The following is a 14,300-nucleotide window of genomic DNA, read 5'->3' as shown; positions in this document are numbered from 1 at the left end:
GAGTTCCGACGCAGCACCGAGGGCGTCCGACGAGCTCCATTTCAGCTCCGATGGAGCTCCAACGCAACATCGACTCTCCAGCCAAGCTCCATTGCAGCCTCGACGGAGCTCCAATGCAGCACCGACATGTCCTACGAAGCTCCATCGCAACTCCGACTGAGTTTCATTGAAGACCCGACGGAGCTCCAACGCAACATTGATGGCTCCGACGAATCTCCATGGAAACTCCGACCGAGCTCCATTGCAGCCCAGACGGAGCTCCAACGCAACACCAACGGCTCCGACGAAGCTCCATGGCAACTCCAACCGAGTTCCATCGCAGCCCTGGGGAGCTCCAACACAACATCGATGGGCTTCGGCTCCACGGGTCGCGTGCAGCTTGCTACACTGCAGATCTGTCGCCATGCCGGACTCACATTGCAACTTTCTCTCGTCGGCGGCGAGATCCTGGATCGCAGCGCTGCTGTGCTTGCGTCGAGAAGAAGGGGAAAAGGGGAGAAACAGGTGGAGGAGGGAGATTGCGTAGGAGATAAACTTGAAGAGGGTGCGGTGTGTGGGCTTTACTAGGACACGTGGCGCGAAGAGGAGGCGGTTTATGGGTGAGAGAAATCAATAGGTTGATTTAGAACGTTTTTCAAGATCCAATGGTTAAGTCGGAGTCGATTGAGCTTTAGCAAACCCGTTGCAAACTTACAATATTGCCTTTCCTAATATGTGATAATAATAATAGGGAAAGTAACGAAATCAGCCGGCTCTAGTGCCTACTACGTACTGTATATAGGAAGACTTGTACAATCCCAACCAATTAAAGCACGGGAAACGCTTCCACGTGGTGCGCTGGTCGAATCGTTCGGCCGGTCGCGCGCAGACTGGCTAGGCATGCAACATTTTTTTATTCAGATTTGCTGCAACCACGTCTAAATTTGCTTCAAATGTTTTCCATTTTGCTATATTTTGTCGATTAAAAAAGCTGCATCCATGGTTAGTTGCAACTTGAGTTTGTTGGATTTTTTGTTACAACCGACGTTTAATTTTTGCTAAAATTGTGTTATTTTTTTCTACAACTGGTATCCATTTTTGCTGCAACCGTTCACTAAAAAAGTTGCATACACGTTCGTCAGAGTTGCAACCCAAGTTCACCGTATTGTTTTGCTACAACCCTTATTTTGTTTTGCTAGCACGCATCATCAGCTTCGTTTTTCGCTACGGTCACGTAGATATTTTTTGCTATAACTATATTTTTGTTGCAACCGTTGACAAAAGTTGCTGCGTCGTGACCGAAATTTGCTGCATCGAGAAAAAAATGCACTGTATGGATATATCTAACGGTGTGCCCCGCAGATCTGACCGCCGCGCTGCGACCGGCGCGAGTGTTCTCCGGCGCGCCGACGACCAGTACTGCCCTTAAAGCATGCGATAACCCAAGACGAATCACGATCGCATCATTTGTTTTCCTTTCTGGCGGACTATCACAATTTGAGTTTCCTCCCACGATGTTGCGATCGTTCATGGCCCGATCTCAGCCCCTTCTCTCCCACCTCCGGTGGCGAGCAGCTGCCACTTCGGGCGCTGCCAAGTCAAGGATGATCCTTCCATCGCGCGCGTACGCCATGCCAGGAACTAGTTACGGACGAACAGCCGAACATGCATCAGCAAGCGAATTCACAAGCAAATCGTAGGCCGAAGGGTGGATGTATTGCTTGGGTTTCAGGAAAAATGGGTTCAGCACGCCACCGGCGGCTAGGGTTCGAACATAGTCATCTATTACATGCCTCATAGGGCTGGAGATCGGGGCTTAAATAAGCCCTCGAGCCTAAAAGGGAGTAAAGTAAAAGAACTAGCGTAGTGGAGTTGTCGGAAAGGTAACAGCGACGCGGACAGCTCGCGTTGGCGTTGGATTCCAGATTGACGACTCGCCAGTCTTCATAACCCGAAACGGTATCCTTGCTTCTCCACCGTTAGATGCTCCATCGGCCACCAACAATACATCCGGCACAGGGAAACAGGGGAGCTCGACCTTGACAATTCCCCCCTGTTGAGCTGCAGCTTGTCCTCAAGCTGTAAAAGAAGGAAAAATCTTCTAGATAAATGCCGAGTCCTCCCATGTTGCTTGTTCTACCGGCATGTTCACTCACTTGATAAGCCACCTCACCACAGGGATGCTTATATCACCCTGAACCCTGGGAACCAACTTCCTCTCCAACACAGCTTCTGGTTCCATCTTAATTACTACATCTGGACCCACTAAGGGCAAATCTTTGGAGGGAACAACAGTAGGCCCAATGTGTTTCTTCAACTGGCTCACATGAAAGGTAGGATGCAATTTGCATCCCTCAGGCAATAACAGCTTGTAAGCATGAGCACCAATCTTCTGCAGAATTCTGAAAGGCCCATAAAACTTGGAATGGAGTTTGAGATGCCTGTGGAGGCTTAGTGATGTGTGTCTCTAGGGCTGTAGCTTTAAGTACACCATGTCTCCTGCAGCAAACTCCCTTTCTTTTCTCTTCTTGTCAGCAAACCACTTCATTCTAGCTTGTGCCTTAAGTAAGTTCTGCTTGATCACTTCCAAGGCTAACTCTCTGTTCTGCAATAAGTCATTTGAATCCACAGAGATGGAATCAGGTAGGGTTGATTCAGCTACGAGAGGGGGAGGGAAACCATACAATGCTTGGAAGGGAGTCATGTGTAATGCAGTGTGGAAACTGGTATTATACCACCATTCAGCTAAGGCCAACCAGCCATGCCACTTCTTGGGTTGCTGAAAGCACATGCATCTTAAATAATTCTCTAAGCACTGATTGACCCTCTCAGTTTGGCCATCAGACTAAGGATGGTAGCTAGTGCTCATATGTAACTTGATCTTCAAAGTCTTAAAGAGTTGCTGCCACAGATTGCTAGTAAAGATCCTGTCTCTATCAGTCACAATCACCACTGGCATTCCATGTAATTTGAACACATTTTCAGAAAAAGCTCTAGCCACAGATTCCACTGTAATATGGTGCTTCATCCCAATGAAATGAGAATACTTGGTGAACCTGTCCACAACTACCAGGATGAGGTCCTTGTCCTCTGACGCAGGTAAACCTTCCACAAAATCCATGCTCACATGAGCCCAAGAAAAATCTGGAACAGGGAGTGGCTCCAACAGACCAGGATAAGGACAATGCTCAGCCTTGTTAATTTGGCACACTGGGCAAGCTTTGACAAATGCAATTACATCCTGCTTAAGCCCTGGCCAATGAAACACCAGCTTTATTCTCTGGTATGTAGCTCTTTCTCCAGAGTGACCACCTAGTCCAGAGCTATGAAATGTTTGTAATAATTCTTGTCTCAGCACATTTGCTTTGCCCACCACTACTTTGTTTTTGAACCTGAGAATTCCATTCTTAAAATAATAAGAACTTGCTGAATCTTTAGTAACAGATCACTGGGATCCTGACTGTAACTCTTGATCACTTCTGCTACCCAAGTAGGAGTAGTACTGCTGGCGACTAACATAGATACCAAATGTTTAACCCTGGACAGTGCATCAGTTGCTCTGTTTTCTTTTCCCTTCTTGTATTCTTATTCTATAGTAAAATTGTACCCCAGCAGCTTAAGAGGCAGCTTGTGTTGCACTCCCTGAGTGAGCTTCTGATCTTGGATGTACTTCAAACTCTCTTGATCAGTTCTGATAACAAGAGCAGTAGCCAAAAAGTAAGGTTTCCATTTCTTAACAGCTTCAATAATTGCCATGGCCTCCTTGTCATATGTAGATAGTGCAGCTGCTCTAGGACCAATGGTCTTACTAAAATAAGAGATGGGCCTGCCCTCTTGCATCAGGACAGCTCCCAATCCATACCCAGAAGCATCAACTTCCAGAATAAATGGTTTGGAAAAATCAGGCAATATTAAGACTGGAGAGTGAGTAAGCTTGTCCTTGACCACAACAAAAGCTTCATGTTGAGCAGGACCCCACTGAAAAGCATCTTTCTTCAAGCAGTCAAACAATGGTCTACAAATAATCCCATAACCTTGGATGAATCTTCGGTAGTATCCACTCAGGCCCAGAAAGCTTCTTAATTCAGTGATGTTGCTAGGTGCTGGCCAATCCCTTATGGCCTTGATTTTAGCTCGGTCAGTAGCTACTCCTTCCTGGTTAATTATGTGGCCCAAGTATTCCACTTCAGTTTTTCCAAAAGCGCACTTCTCCAGTCTAGCATATAACTTGTTTTCTTGCAAAATGTTGAACACTTGCCTGAGATGCTCTCTGTGTTCTTTCAATGAGGAGCTAAACATCAAAATGTCATCAAAGAATTTCACTACAAACTTCAACGTTCCAAAAGGTAAGTTCATCAATGCTTGAAAACTGGGAGGTCCATTAGTTAAACCAAATGACATCACTAGATATTCAAATAAGCCCATGTGAGTAACAAAAGCAGTTTTGTGGATGTCCTCCTCTGCTATTCTTATCTGGTGATATCCATTTCTGAGATCTATCTTGGAAAAGAACTTAGCTCCTTTTAACTGATCCAACGAATCCTCAATTATTGGGATGGGGTATTTGTTCTTAATAGTGATTGCATTCAATTTCCCGTAGTCAGTACATAGCCTCCAAGAGCCATCTTTCTTTTTCACGAGTAACACAGGGGATGAAAACGGGCTAGTGCTAGGCCTGATCACCCCAGACTTCAAAAGTTCCTTAATGATTTTTTCCAATGTGTCCTTCTGGTGATGGGGCATTCTGTAAGGCCTGTGGTTTACTACTTTAGCTCCATCCACAAGTGGAATCCTATGATCACAAGGCCTACTAGGAGGCAGATCAGTAGGTTCTTGAAACAGTAGTTCATAGTCTTGCAGAAAATCCTGTAATTCCACTGGTAATTCCTTAGCAACAGCTGTTGTGTCCACAACACAAGTGGTAAATAAAACAAATCCACACACTGCTTGTTCCATCAATGTATTAGCTTTATCCTTAGTTTCTTCAGGCTGAGCCCTTGGGACTGTTTCATCTTGAAAGGTGATTATTTGATCCTGTCCCACTGACACCTTCATTTCCATTTTGATGAAATCCATGTGTATAGGGCTGTATTTCTTGAGCCAGTCCACCCCTAGTATCATGTCATATCCCTTGAGATGGAGAACTCTGAAACTATCACTGAATTTCTGGTTCTGTATCTCATAAGGACAGTTTGGCACTATGAACTCACTCCACAACACTTCTCCACTTGCTACAGCCACTCTTACTCTGGTAGTTGGTCTGAGTTGAACTTTCATTTTGGCTGCCATCTCAAGGGACACAAAGGTAGAGGTACTGCCACTATCCACCAAAGCTGTTGCAGAAATGTCGCCCACCTTCACTGTCAAGATAAAGGTGTTCTTCACTGCTCCAATTCCCATAGCAACATGCATAGAAACTTGGAGAATGGCATCCTCAGGGAGCTGTTCTTTGTTTTCCAGATCAGGGTCAGCAAAATCAGTAACAAAAATGGTTTTAGTCAGTCCTTCTTCAACTGCTTGCAAGGCCTGAATCTGAGCTTTTTGACTCATTTTACAAACCTGTCTATGACCAGGAACCCAAGGTTCTCTGCATTTATAGCAAACTTGGTTTTGCTTGGCTTGCTGAATTACAGTATTTCTGTTCTGCACTAAACTGTTGCCCTCCAGCTTAGGTTGATCAAAAGTCACCTGCCTCCTAGGTTGTGGCACATAATTCTTAGAGTGTCCCACAACTACTGGTGGTTGTGCTTTCTCCATTCTTCTTGCATACCATATTGCAGTTTGCATATCTTTAGGCTTAAAGCATTCCACATGGCTCTTGATATAAGTGTTGAGTCCAGCAACAAAACTAGTTACATAGTAACTGTTAGGAATACCAGGATTTTCTCTCCTCGTAACATTCATTAACTACTCAAAGTGTTCCACATAAGCTGATAATGTAGTAGTCTGATGGACAACATGAAAGGAGCTCACAATATCACAAGAAGAATCCATAGCAAATCTTTCTGATAGATAAGAACAGAATTTGTGCCAAGGCACATTAGCAGGAGCATACCCAGTACCCCTCCACCATTGAACAGCTGGTCCATGCAAATAAGATAGTGCCAATTCAGTTTTGTGCTCAATAGGAGTTCTAGAAGCAGCAAAATACTGATCTAGGTTTTGAATCCAAGCCTCGGGATCCTGTCCATCAAATTCAGAAATATTTAACTTAGCAGGCTTCACTGTAAGCACAGGCCTTCTACCCTCCATAGGAGAATAAAGTCTCTGCCTTTGACCATCAGGCCACTCTTCCATGGTTCCCATCTCCATTGTAGGAATGTTCACTTGTTGCTGATGACCCATTGGATTAGTCCCTTCCCGCCTGTTACTTGTGAAATTGGGGTGTCTGTAAGGCAGCTTGCTTGTACCATCTAAATTGGCCTCTTTTCAAGTGTGATCTCTTAACACAGCTGAGCCTACAACCACATGTGCCTCTTTGTCCTGTCCCTGCACAGATGGTGGAGTACTATGAACCAACTGCTTGGGCATACTTGCTGGGATCACAGGATGTAGTGCCTCATGACCCTTCATCTGAGCACTGCCCTGCTCAGAGCGCTCCACTTGGCCCTCATCAGATCCAGGCTCTACCAACAGCCTTCTGAAGTTTTCCTGTATCTTATCAAAATTATTTTGCATAGTAGCAAAGTTCTTGTTCACCATGGTGCGGAAATCCTGAAACTCCTTCCTATCTTCCTCTCTATTGATCTGGATGGCCTTAATATTTAATTCTAAAAAGGCTAGCTGCAGATCAGCCGTTACCAGAGAAGCTACTTGCTCTGTCATGGCGCTACAGAAACAAAGGAGGGTGGTGGGTGTCGATTTCCGTACCTTCAACCTCGGATCCAAGCTCTTCCCGATCTGGATCTCGTCTCTTTCTCCTCCTCTTCTTCCCTCAACCACACCAGCTGAGAGTCGACTGGTCTTTGATACCAATTGTCAGGAACTGGTTACTGACGAACAGCCGAACATGCATCAACAAGCGAATTCACAAGCAAATCGTAGGCCGAAGGGTGGATGTATTGCTTGGGTTTCGGGAAAAATGGGTTCAGCACGCCACCGGCGGCTAGGGTTCGAAGATAGTAATCTATTACATGCCTCATAGGGCTGGAGATCGGGGCTTAAATAAGCCCTCGAGCCTAAAAGGGAGTAAAGTAAAAGAAACTGACGTAGTGGTGTTGTCAGAAAGGTAACAACGACGCGGGCAGCTCGCGTTGGCGTTTGATTTCAGATCAACGGCTCGCAGTCTTCATAATCCGAAACGGTATCCTTGCTTCTCCACCGTTAGATGCTCCATCGGCCACCAACGGTACATCCGGCACAGGGAAACAGGGAAGCTCGACCCTGACACGCCACCGCCGACGACACGGCCCGGCCCAACGGAGCTGACGGCAGGAAGACGGCGGCAGCGGCGGAGTCCAATCTACACCACCGCCATCTGTACGTGGTGCTCAAGGAGAGCCGCCCGGCGAGCCACAGTATCTACAAGCTCGACGTTGATGACCTCCTCGACGAGCACGCGAGCGTCGCAGACGCGGCGCCGCGCCGCCTCCCCGGACGAGTCCTCCGCTTCGGCGTCTCATTGACGGGCACATACGACACGCACTTCGACGCCGTCGGCAGCAGCATCGTCATGACGGCTCACTCTGGCACCCTCTCTGTACTCTTCTGCCGCAGTGACTACTTCCTCACCTTGCTCTACGACACCAAGACGGGGATGCTGGACGGCGGGCGGCCTCCGCATGAATTCCCCCCCGGCCCCTTCGACGACGAGCCCGATGGCGACGTGATAGAGGCCAGGGAATGGTTTCCCTCTCGTCACCACCAATCCGCGGCCGTCGGCGACAAGATGTGGGTGCTACATGCCGAGGACACGCCGGGCTACCTGGTATACGAGGAGCAGGACGAGGAATGGGTCTGGAAGATGTTTCGGAGGTCGCTCGCGCTCGACGCCACCGGCGACCACGCCCGTGTCAAGTCGCACGCGGTGCACCCGGATGGCCTCACCGTCTTCGCCTCGTCCTCCTCCTTCACCTTCTCGCTCGACACCACGGGCGTGACGGGCTGCCGGTTGGCGCGCCGCGGCGACTGGTGCCTGCCGTTCCATGGCCGGGGGTACTACGACGGCGGGTTGGGCAAGTGGATCGGGATCCGAGAGGCCGACGGCACCGATGACGGGATCGAGGAAAACCCTACCTTTGCTCCTGCGACGTCCCGGGCATCACTGACGCTGACGTCGAGGGGCCGGTGCCGGCGCCGGCGTGGAAGATCTGCGATCAGGAGCTCACGTTCCTCAAGACACCGGTGAGCCTCGGGTGCCGCACACCCGTCCACGTCGGGCATGGGCGGTTCTGCCTCGTCGAGGTCGTGCCGGCGACGGTCGCCAAGGGAGCACAAGCTAGGCGTGGAAAGTGCCTGCTCCATGTGACCATGTTCCACGCTAAGCATTGCGAAAACGGCGACCTCGTCGTCACGCCGTGCTGACCTGGCCGCTCCTACCTCGTGCCTAACTGTTCTCCGTCTTTGCCCGGTGCGTTCTGGATTTGATGATGTCTAGACCACCATTTCGCACAACAGTATCTTAATTTTGTACTTGTTTCTTCGAGTGTTTTACACTGTATTAGGAGTTTAGGACTATGATATATACTCCCTCCGTTCCTAAATATAAGACCTTTTAGATATTGTACTATAAACTACATACGGATATACATAGACATATTTTAGAGTATAGATTCACTCATTCTGTTCCGTATGTAGTCTCCTTATGAAATCCCTAAAGGTCTTATATTTTGGAACGGAGGGAGTATGTAGTAGTTTCAGCGACCCTACATTTAAATTAGCGTGCTTTATGAAAGTTTCTCTCGACTTAGTGAAAATGCAACACAAAGCGGGTGTAGTCATCAGAAAGATGTTGGAGATCACGATGTTATGTTTCATCATCGGAAAGGTGTGGCTATACTCCAGGGTGCCAAAAAATGCAGCTTCACCATATACATTACCCATGCAACAGTAGCAGGTTGCATTTTACAATGAGATCAACAACATAATAAACCACCTTGTTCTCTGAAATGTAGATAAACAATGGACTACTGGACAAACTTTACAGAGGATCTTGCTGATTATAGGATACACTGGGGGGGGGGGGGGGGGGGGAATTGACAGTTTAAATTGGTTTGCCATGTTGCTGATTCAACGTGTATGTTCCATGCTAACTAAGGCACGCGATGATTACCCAATGGGTTTTTGCAACAGGTCTCCCTCGTCATATTTTCACAAGTAAAGGGAGAATTTTGAGCAACCATAAAAATGACCAATCAGATCCAACGATTCCAAGCAATGCCAAGATTAGTCTGAATATTTAAGACTGCTGTTGCACATAGTTCGATTGAAAAGCTAGCATGATCTGAGTCTCTGAGAGAAGCCAAACCTAGGCTAGGCTGGTGTTATTATTCTACGAGTAACATTTTCATCTTGTTATTCGGACAAACAAGGCTAGGCTGGTGTTCAGATTTAGGAAAAAGAAGTTCAGAAAATTCTGGATACTGTTTCATCATAAAACACCAAGGCAGAAAAATGCAGTGGAGCTAGCGATGGAGAAGCTTCAATGCATGCATTCCCCACGCAGGCATGGTGCAACATTATCTTTGTACATATAATTTATTTTCAGCCTAACGAATTGGCAGCATTCCTGCTAATTTCTCTGAAATAAAATAACAAGAACGTTACTCTGTTTTAGAAGTTTCTGAAGACACTGCAATCACCGAAATAACTGAGGAGAAAATGTATTCGTGGTGGAAAATAAGGGATTGCACATGGATTCAGAGAAATAGTTCAGGATGCACAGTTCTTTGCATCATCCTTGCTTGTAGAGAGAAACATATCTAACAAGGTATGATTTGCCATTTGAGCACAACAAAATCATCAAACTGTAACCAGCTAGAAAAGAAATAAGAGACGAGTTATTTTGCAGTCTCCCATGGGCGTAGACGCGTAGTGACCACTAGAGATTCAGAGTTTACATACGACAAACTTTAATGAAAACAATATCCACAAAAGTTGATGAAAACTGCATACTTAGAGTTTGACAGATAAAAACAGAAGTTGTAGTCGCTTGAGATCTTAGTTCTTAGATCCACATAAAAAATCCACTCCAGGTCCCTTGGGTTACTGCCTACTGGGTAACTTTAACATAGTGGAATTTGTAATATTCAAATGGACATGAAAATTTCTTAGGGGTTCTGGATATGCAAGACGGCTATTGAACATAATTTGAATGGAAAGCTCACATGATCTGAGAAAAGCCAAACATATTTGTCAAATAGCTGCAATATGATGCAACCTTTTTCACATTCTGGACAACTGCTCCCTCCATCCCATAATATAAGTATCTTAAACCAAAAAAATCTTCTAACCAATAACTATCCCAAACATGGTTATGTGGTTCACCACTCAAACGAAGCATTGTGAAATCAGAGGTAAGTTCACCGCTCAAACTCAGTACACGTTTCCGACTAGAACAGCAGCAGAATGTTTTAAGAAGGCATAGATGCATACAACAAATATATATACAGAAAGTTATTCAAATGATTTGCACAAATTCAGGCCAACAACATTTCATTAATATCTGATATTCATTACAATACGACTTGATAGTCGATACACTGATGACTTGCCTAGCTCAAAGCTTCACCCACACAGACACACAAGAGCTCAATAACCAATGTTACTCGTCGGAAACTGCAACTTTAACTCACCAAGACGCCAATGCCTAAGAATCCAAGTCAGCCAACATTAATCTTACAGGAGAGTCAACATAGTCTCCAGACACTAGGCAGCTCACATGATTATGTGTGCATCGACAAGTTCAATTCTACTCCTTTTTCCTGCTACAAGCCGGGTAGCAAACGGGCGTTTTTCATTTTGCAGCGAGTGCGTTTTACGCTGTCTCGTGCGGAATTGCAGTACATGAGTTTCCATTTTTGGCTCATCTGCTTAACTTTGATTTACTGAAAATGCCCTTTATTCACTTAAACCCTTAACTTAGGACCAGGTGTGGATGTAGTGTAACTATGTCGTAGGCATCTGAACATGGTTTTTGCTGCCTAGCTAGATGGAGACTCTACTGACACTCTTGTAAAATTACTAATGACTGAACGGGATTCAAAGGACACTAGGAATCTTGGTAAGTAAGTGCAGAACCTAGAGATGCAAAGATTAAATGAAACTCATGTATGAATGATTTGGGTATCTAAAAGACTAGCGAGGGCGTAATACCACTGGACTCAAGCAAGGAATTGGTTGCTTCCTTGGTGCTGCAGCAGTGACACGGTGTTGCTGTGGAATCTTGCAGCTGAGCTCCCCCATGCCCCTTCTAGCGCGCAGAGTTGAAGCTGCTGGAGTCATCATCTTCACAGTAGTGGCAGGGGCAGGAAGTGGTGTAGAGCCGAGGAAGGAGCAAGCCTTGGAAGCGACGGGACGAGAGACCTTCTTCACACCGGGTGCAGCAGCATTGGCATTGGCAGGCATCGAAGAGCAGTTCTTGGAAGCCGGGCGCTTGCGGTGGTGGCAAGCAGAGTCCTCGTCTTCAGCCATCTGGCGTCCACGGGCACGAGATGCAGTTGCGCAACGGACACCAACAGGTTCAGCTTCAGTACCAGCAGCGGCTGGCAAGGTGGTGACAGGCGCAGGGCGCGCGGCGGCGGCGATATCGGAGGCACCGAAGGCGCTGGACGCCGTCGGGGCGGGGCTGCGTTCTCCGGGGTTGACACCCCTGAGGTGCTGAACGAGTCCACACCAGGCGCGGACGGGATCAGCACGGGCGGCCTTAGCAGGAGCCGCGACATCAGATGCGGCCGTGGCGGCGTGGCGACGTGGACGCCCTCCACGGTGGACGCCGTGGCGGCGGAGTTCTTGGGCTGCTTCGGCGGCTTCCTTGGCGAGGCCGTCTTCCTCGAGACGGCGCTGGAAGTCGGCGTCCCAGCGGGCGAGGGACTCCCGGGACTCACCGGTGGCCTTGGCCAGGCTGTGCTTGGTCCAGTACTGGAGCACCCTCTCCAGGGCGCGCGACGGGACCCGCATCTGCAGCGGGAGGGCTTGGGAGGCGGCCGGGCGATAGTCCCACGCCGGGGCGACAAGCACCTTGCCGTCGGCGCTGCGGAGCTGGAGCATCTTCGCCGCCATCGATGGTGTGTCTAGGTCTGGAGATCGGGAAGGTGGGCGAACAGATCGAATTGGAGCTGCTGCTCCCACCGGCGCCGCCCATTTATTCAGGGGAGAGCTCCTAATTCTTGCGGAGCTCGGATTGGAACTTCCGCCGGCTGAACTGGAAATGGGATCGAACTCAAGCTCGCCAGCGGCAATCTCACGCGCTCATTCCTTGATCCAGCTGCTTATTCTTCAGGGAGAGCTCCTAATTCTTGCCGAACTCGGATTGGAGCTGGAAACGGATTTGAGCTCGGCTGCGGCGATCTCACGCGCTCCTAATCGTAAATCCAGCTGTTTTAGTTGGGAGGCATTTTTAACTGAAGAAGAAAAGAAGTAGAACGTCTTCAGTTTGTCAGTCCACAAAATAGGATTTCTTCAGTTAAAAACCTAGACGCCTGTGCATCCTATGGATGTCCAAAGACAGATGGAAGAGTCATTCCCAGTTTGAATTTAGCGAAATTCGCTGGTACACAGAGGTGGCATGATAAGATGATACAAAAGCTTGAGTTCAATGTAGGTGATTATGTCTTGCTATATAACTCTCGTTTAAGATTCTTTGCACGCAATCTTCTCTCTAAATGGGAAGGTCCATATGTTGTGGGGGAAGTATATCATTCCGGTGCTATCAAGATCAACAACACGGAAGGTAATTGTCCGAGAGTTGTAAATGGACAGAGAATCAAGCATTATATCTCAGGTACTCCCATAAATGTTGAAAGCGATATCATCAATACCATAACTCCGGAGGAATACCTAAGGGATGTTTATCAGCCTGTTTTAGACTCCGAAAACGAAGAGGTATGTGATTCGGTAAGAAAACAGAGTCCAAAACTTTTCCAGTAGGAAATTTTCTCCGTTTTAGAATATTTGAAAAAATAAAAAAATTGGAAGTAGTCCGGAAAGTGCGCGAGGAGGCGATAAGCATGCATGGCGTGAGACCACCCCCTGGCCACGCCGTGAGGGCTTGTGGCCACCTCATGCGCCTCCCGGACTCCGTTTTCATGCAGGGTACTCCTTCTGGTCTGGAAAAAATCATTATATATACTCCCGTTTGGTCTGACCCCTGCATCACACAGATTTCTTCTGTTTTTCGTTTCGAGCTTGTTTTCTGCCGCAGATCTAGGTCAAGATGTCTTCTCGGGATTCAGAGGGGGAGAGCTATGTGGCTGATTACCTTGCTAACCCCAAGGTCTATGGGGACTTTGATCCATATGGCTGGACCACTGATGAGGAAGAAGATTATGATCCCAAGGGGAATGAACAAACGAGTTCCGATGAACAGGAGGCTCCTCTACCTCAACCTGGACGCATGCATGTGGAGTTCAAGAAGTCGAGCCTCCCTGACTCAAGGAAGAAGCCTAAGACCTTGTTTATCCCTTCACGTTTCTTGTAGGAGAGTAAGCAGGAATTATGCCAAAGGGTGTTGAAGCTTGAAGAGAAAAATGATGATCTGAGGGAGCATAATTTTATGCTCAAGTGGAAATTAAACAAGCTCAAGACTGCTTCAACAACTCCTCCACCATCACCGCCAAAGGAAGACAACTAAACATGGGTATGGGCAATCGGCTTGTGCCAAGCTTGGAGGAGTTGCACCGGTATCGTATCACCATCACATCTTTTGCCTTTACCTTTTGTTTTACTTTTCCTTTTCAGTTTTCTCTTTTTCTAGTAGAGTAAAATTCTTAGTGTTTTAGTCTTGAGTTTTGCTTTGTGTCACCCCTGATGTATTCAAGCTCGTGAGCCATATAATAAAGAGTGTCTTAGTTGAAGGGCTTTGCCTCTTGCCATGATCAAAAGAGTGAGAATAGAACAAAAGCATGAAAGATCATGTAATGATCTTATGGGAAGTGATGACTTCACATATAAAAAGAATGAGGATTGAAACTTGTTGAGGGTAGACAAACGTAGACCTTGGTCATGGTTGCAATTAACAGGAAGTGATAAAGAAGGAGAGGTTCACATATAAATATATCATCTCTGACACCATCTATGATTGTGAACACTCACTAAACTATTGCATGCCTAGAAGTAGATGTTGGACAAGGAAGACATCATAATGAATTGTGTTTGCTTGGCTC

The 14,300-nt window shown here is 47.1% G+C and overlaps 1 protein-coding gene across 1 annotated transcript; it reads right to left on the bottom strand.

Annotated features, from left to right (window-relative positions):
- Positions 1-10,615: 10,615 nt before the first annotated feature.
- On the bottom strand, positions 10,616-12,767 carry LOC123429567 (transcriptional regulatory protein AlgP-like). The gene has a single exon (XM_045113593.1). The coding sequence runs from the start codon at positions 12,196-12,198 to the stop codon at positions 11,275-11,277; it is 924 nt and encodes a 307-aa protein (XP_044969528.1). The 5' UTR covers positions 12,199-12,767; the 3' UTR covers positions 10,616-11,274.
- Positions 12,768-14,300: the final 1,533 nt, after the last annotated feature.

Source organism: Hordeum vulgare, chromosome 2H (genome assembly GCF_904849725.1).
Source record: "Hordeum vulgare subsp. vulgare chromosome 2H, MorexV3_pseudomolecules_assembly, whole genome shotgun sequence".
Classification (NCBI taxonomy): domain Eukaryota; kingdom Viridiplantae; phylum Streptophyta; class Magnoliopsida; order Poales; family Poaceae; genus Hordeum; species Hordeum vulgare.
This window is presented reverse-complemented; position numbering and strand designations above follow the sequence as displayed.

What these genes read in the sequence shown, in the direction of transcription:
- LOC123429567 (XM_045113593.1), bottom strand. Translation starts at nt 12,198, where the DNA reads ATGGCGGCGAAGATGCTCCAGCTCCGCAGCGCCGACGGCAAGGTGCTT.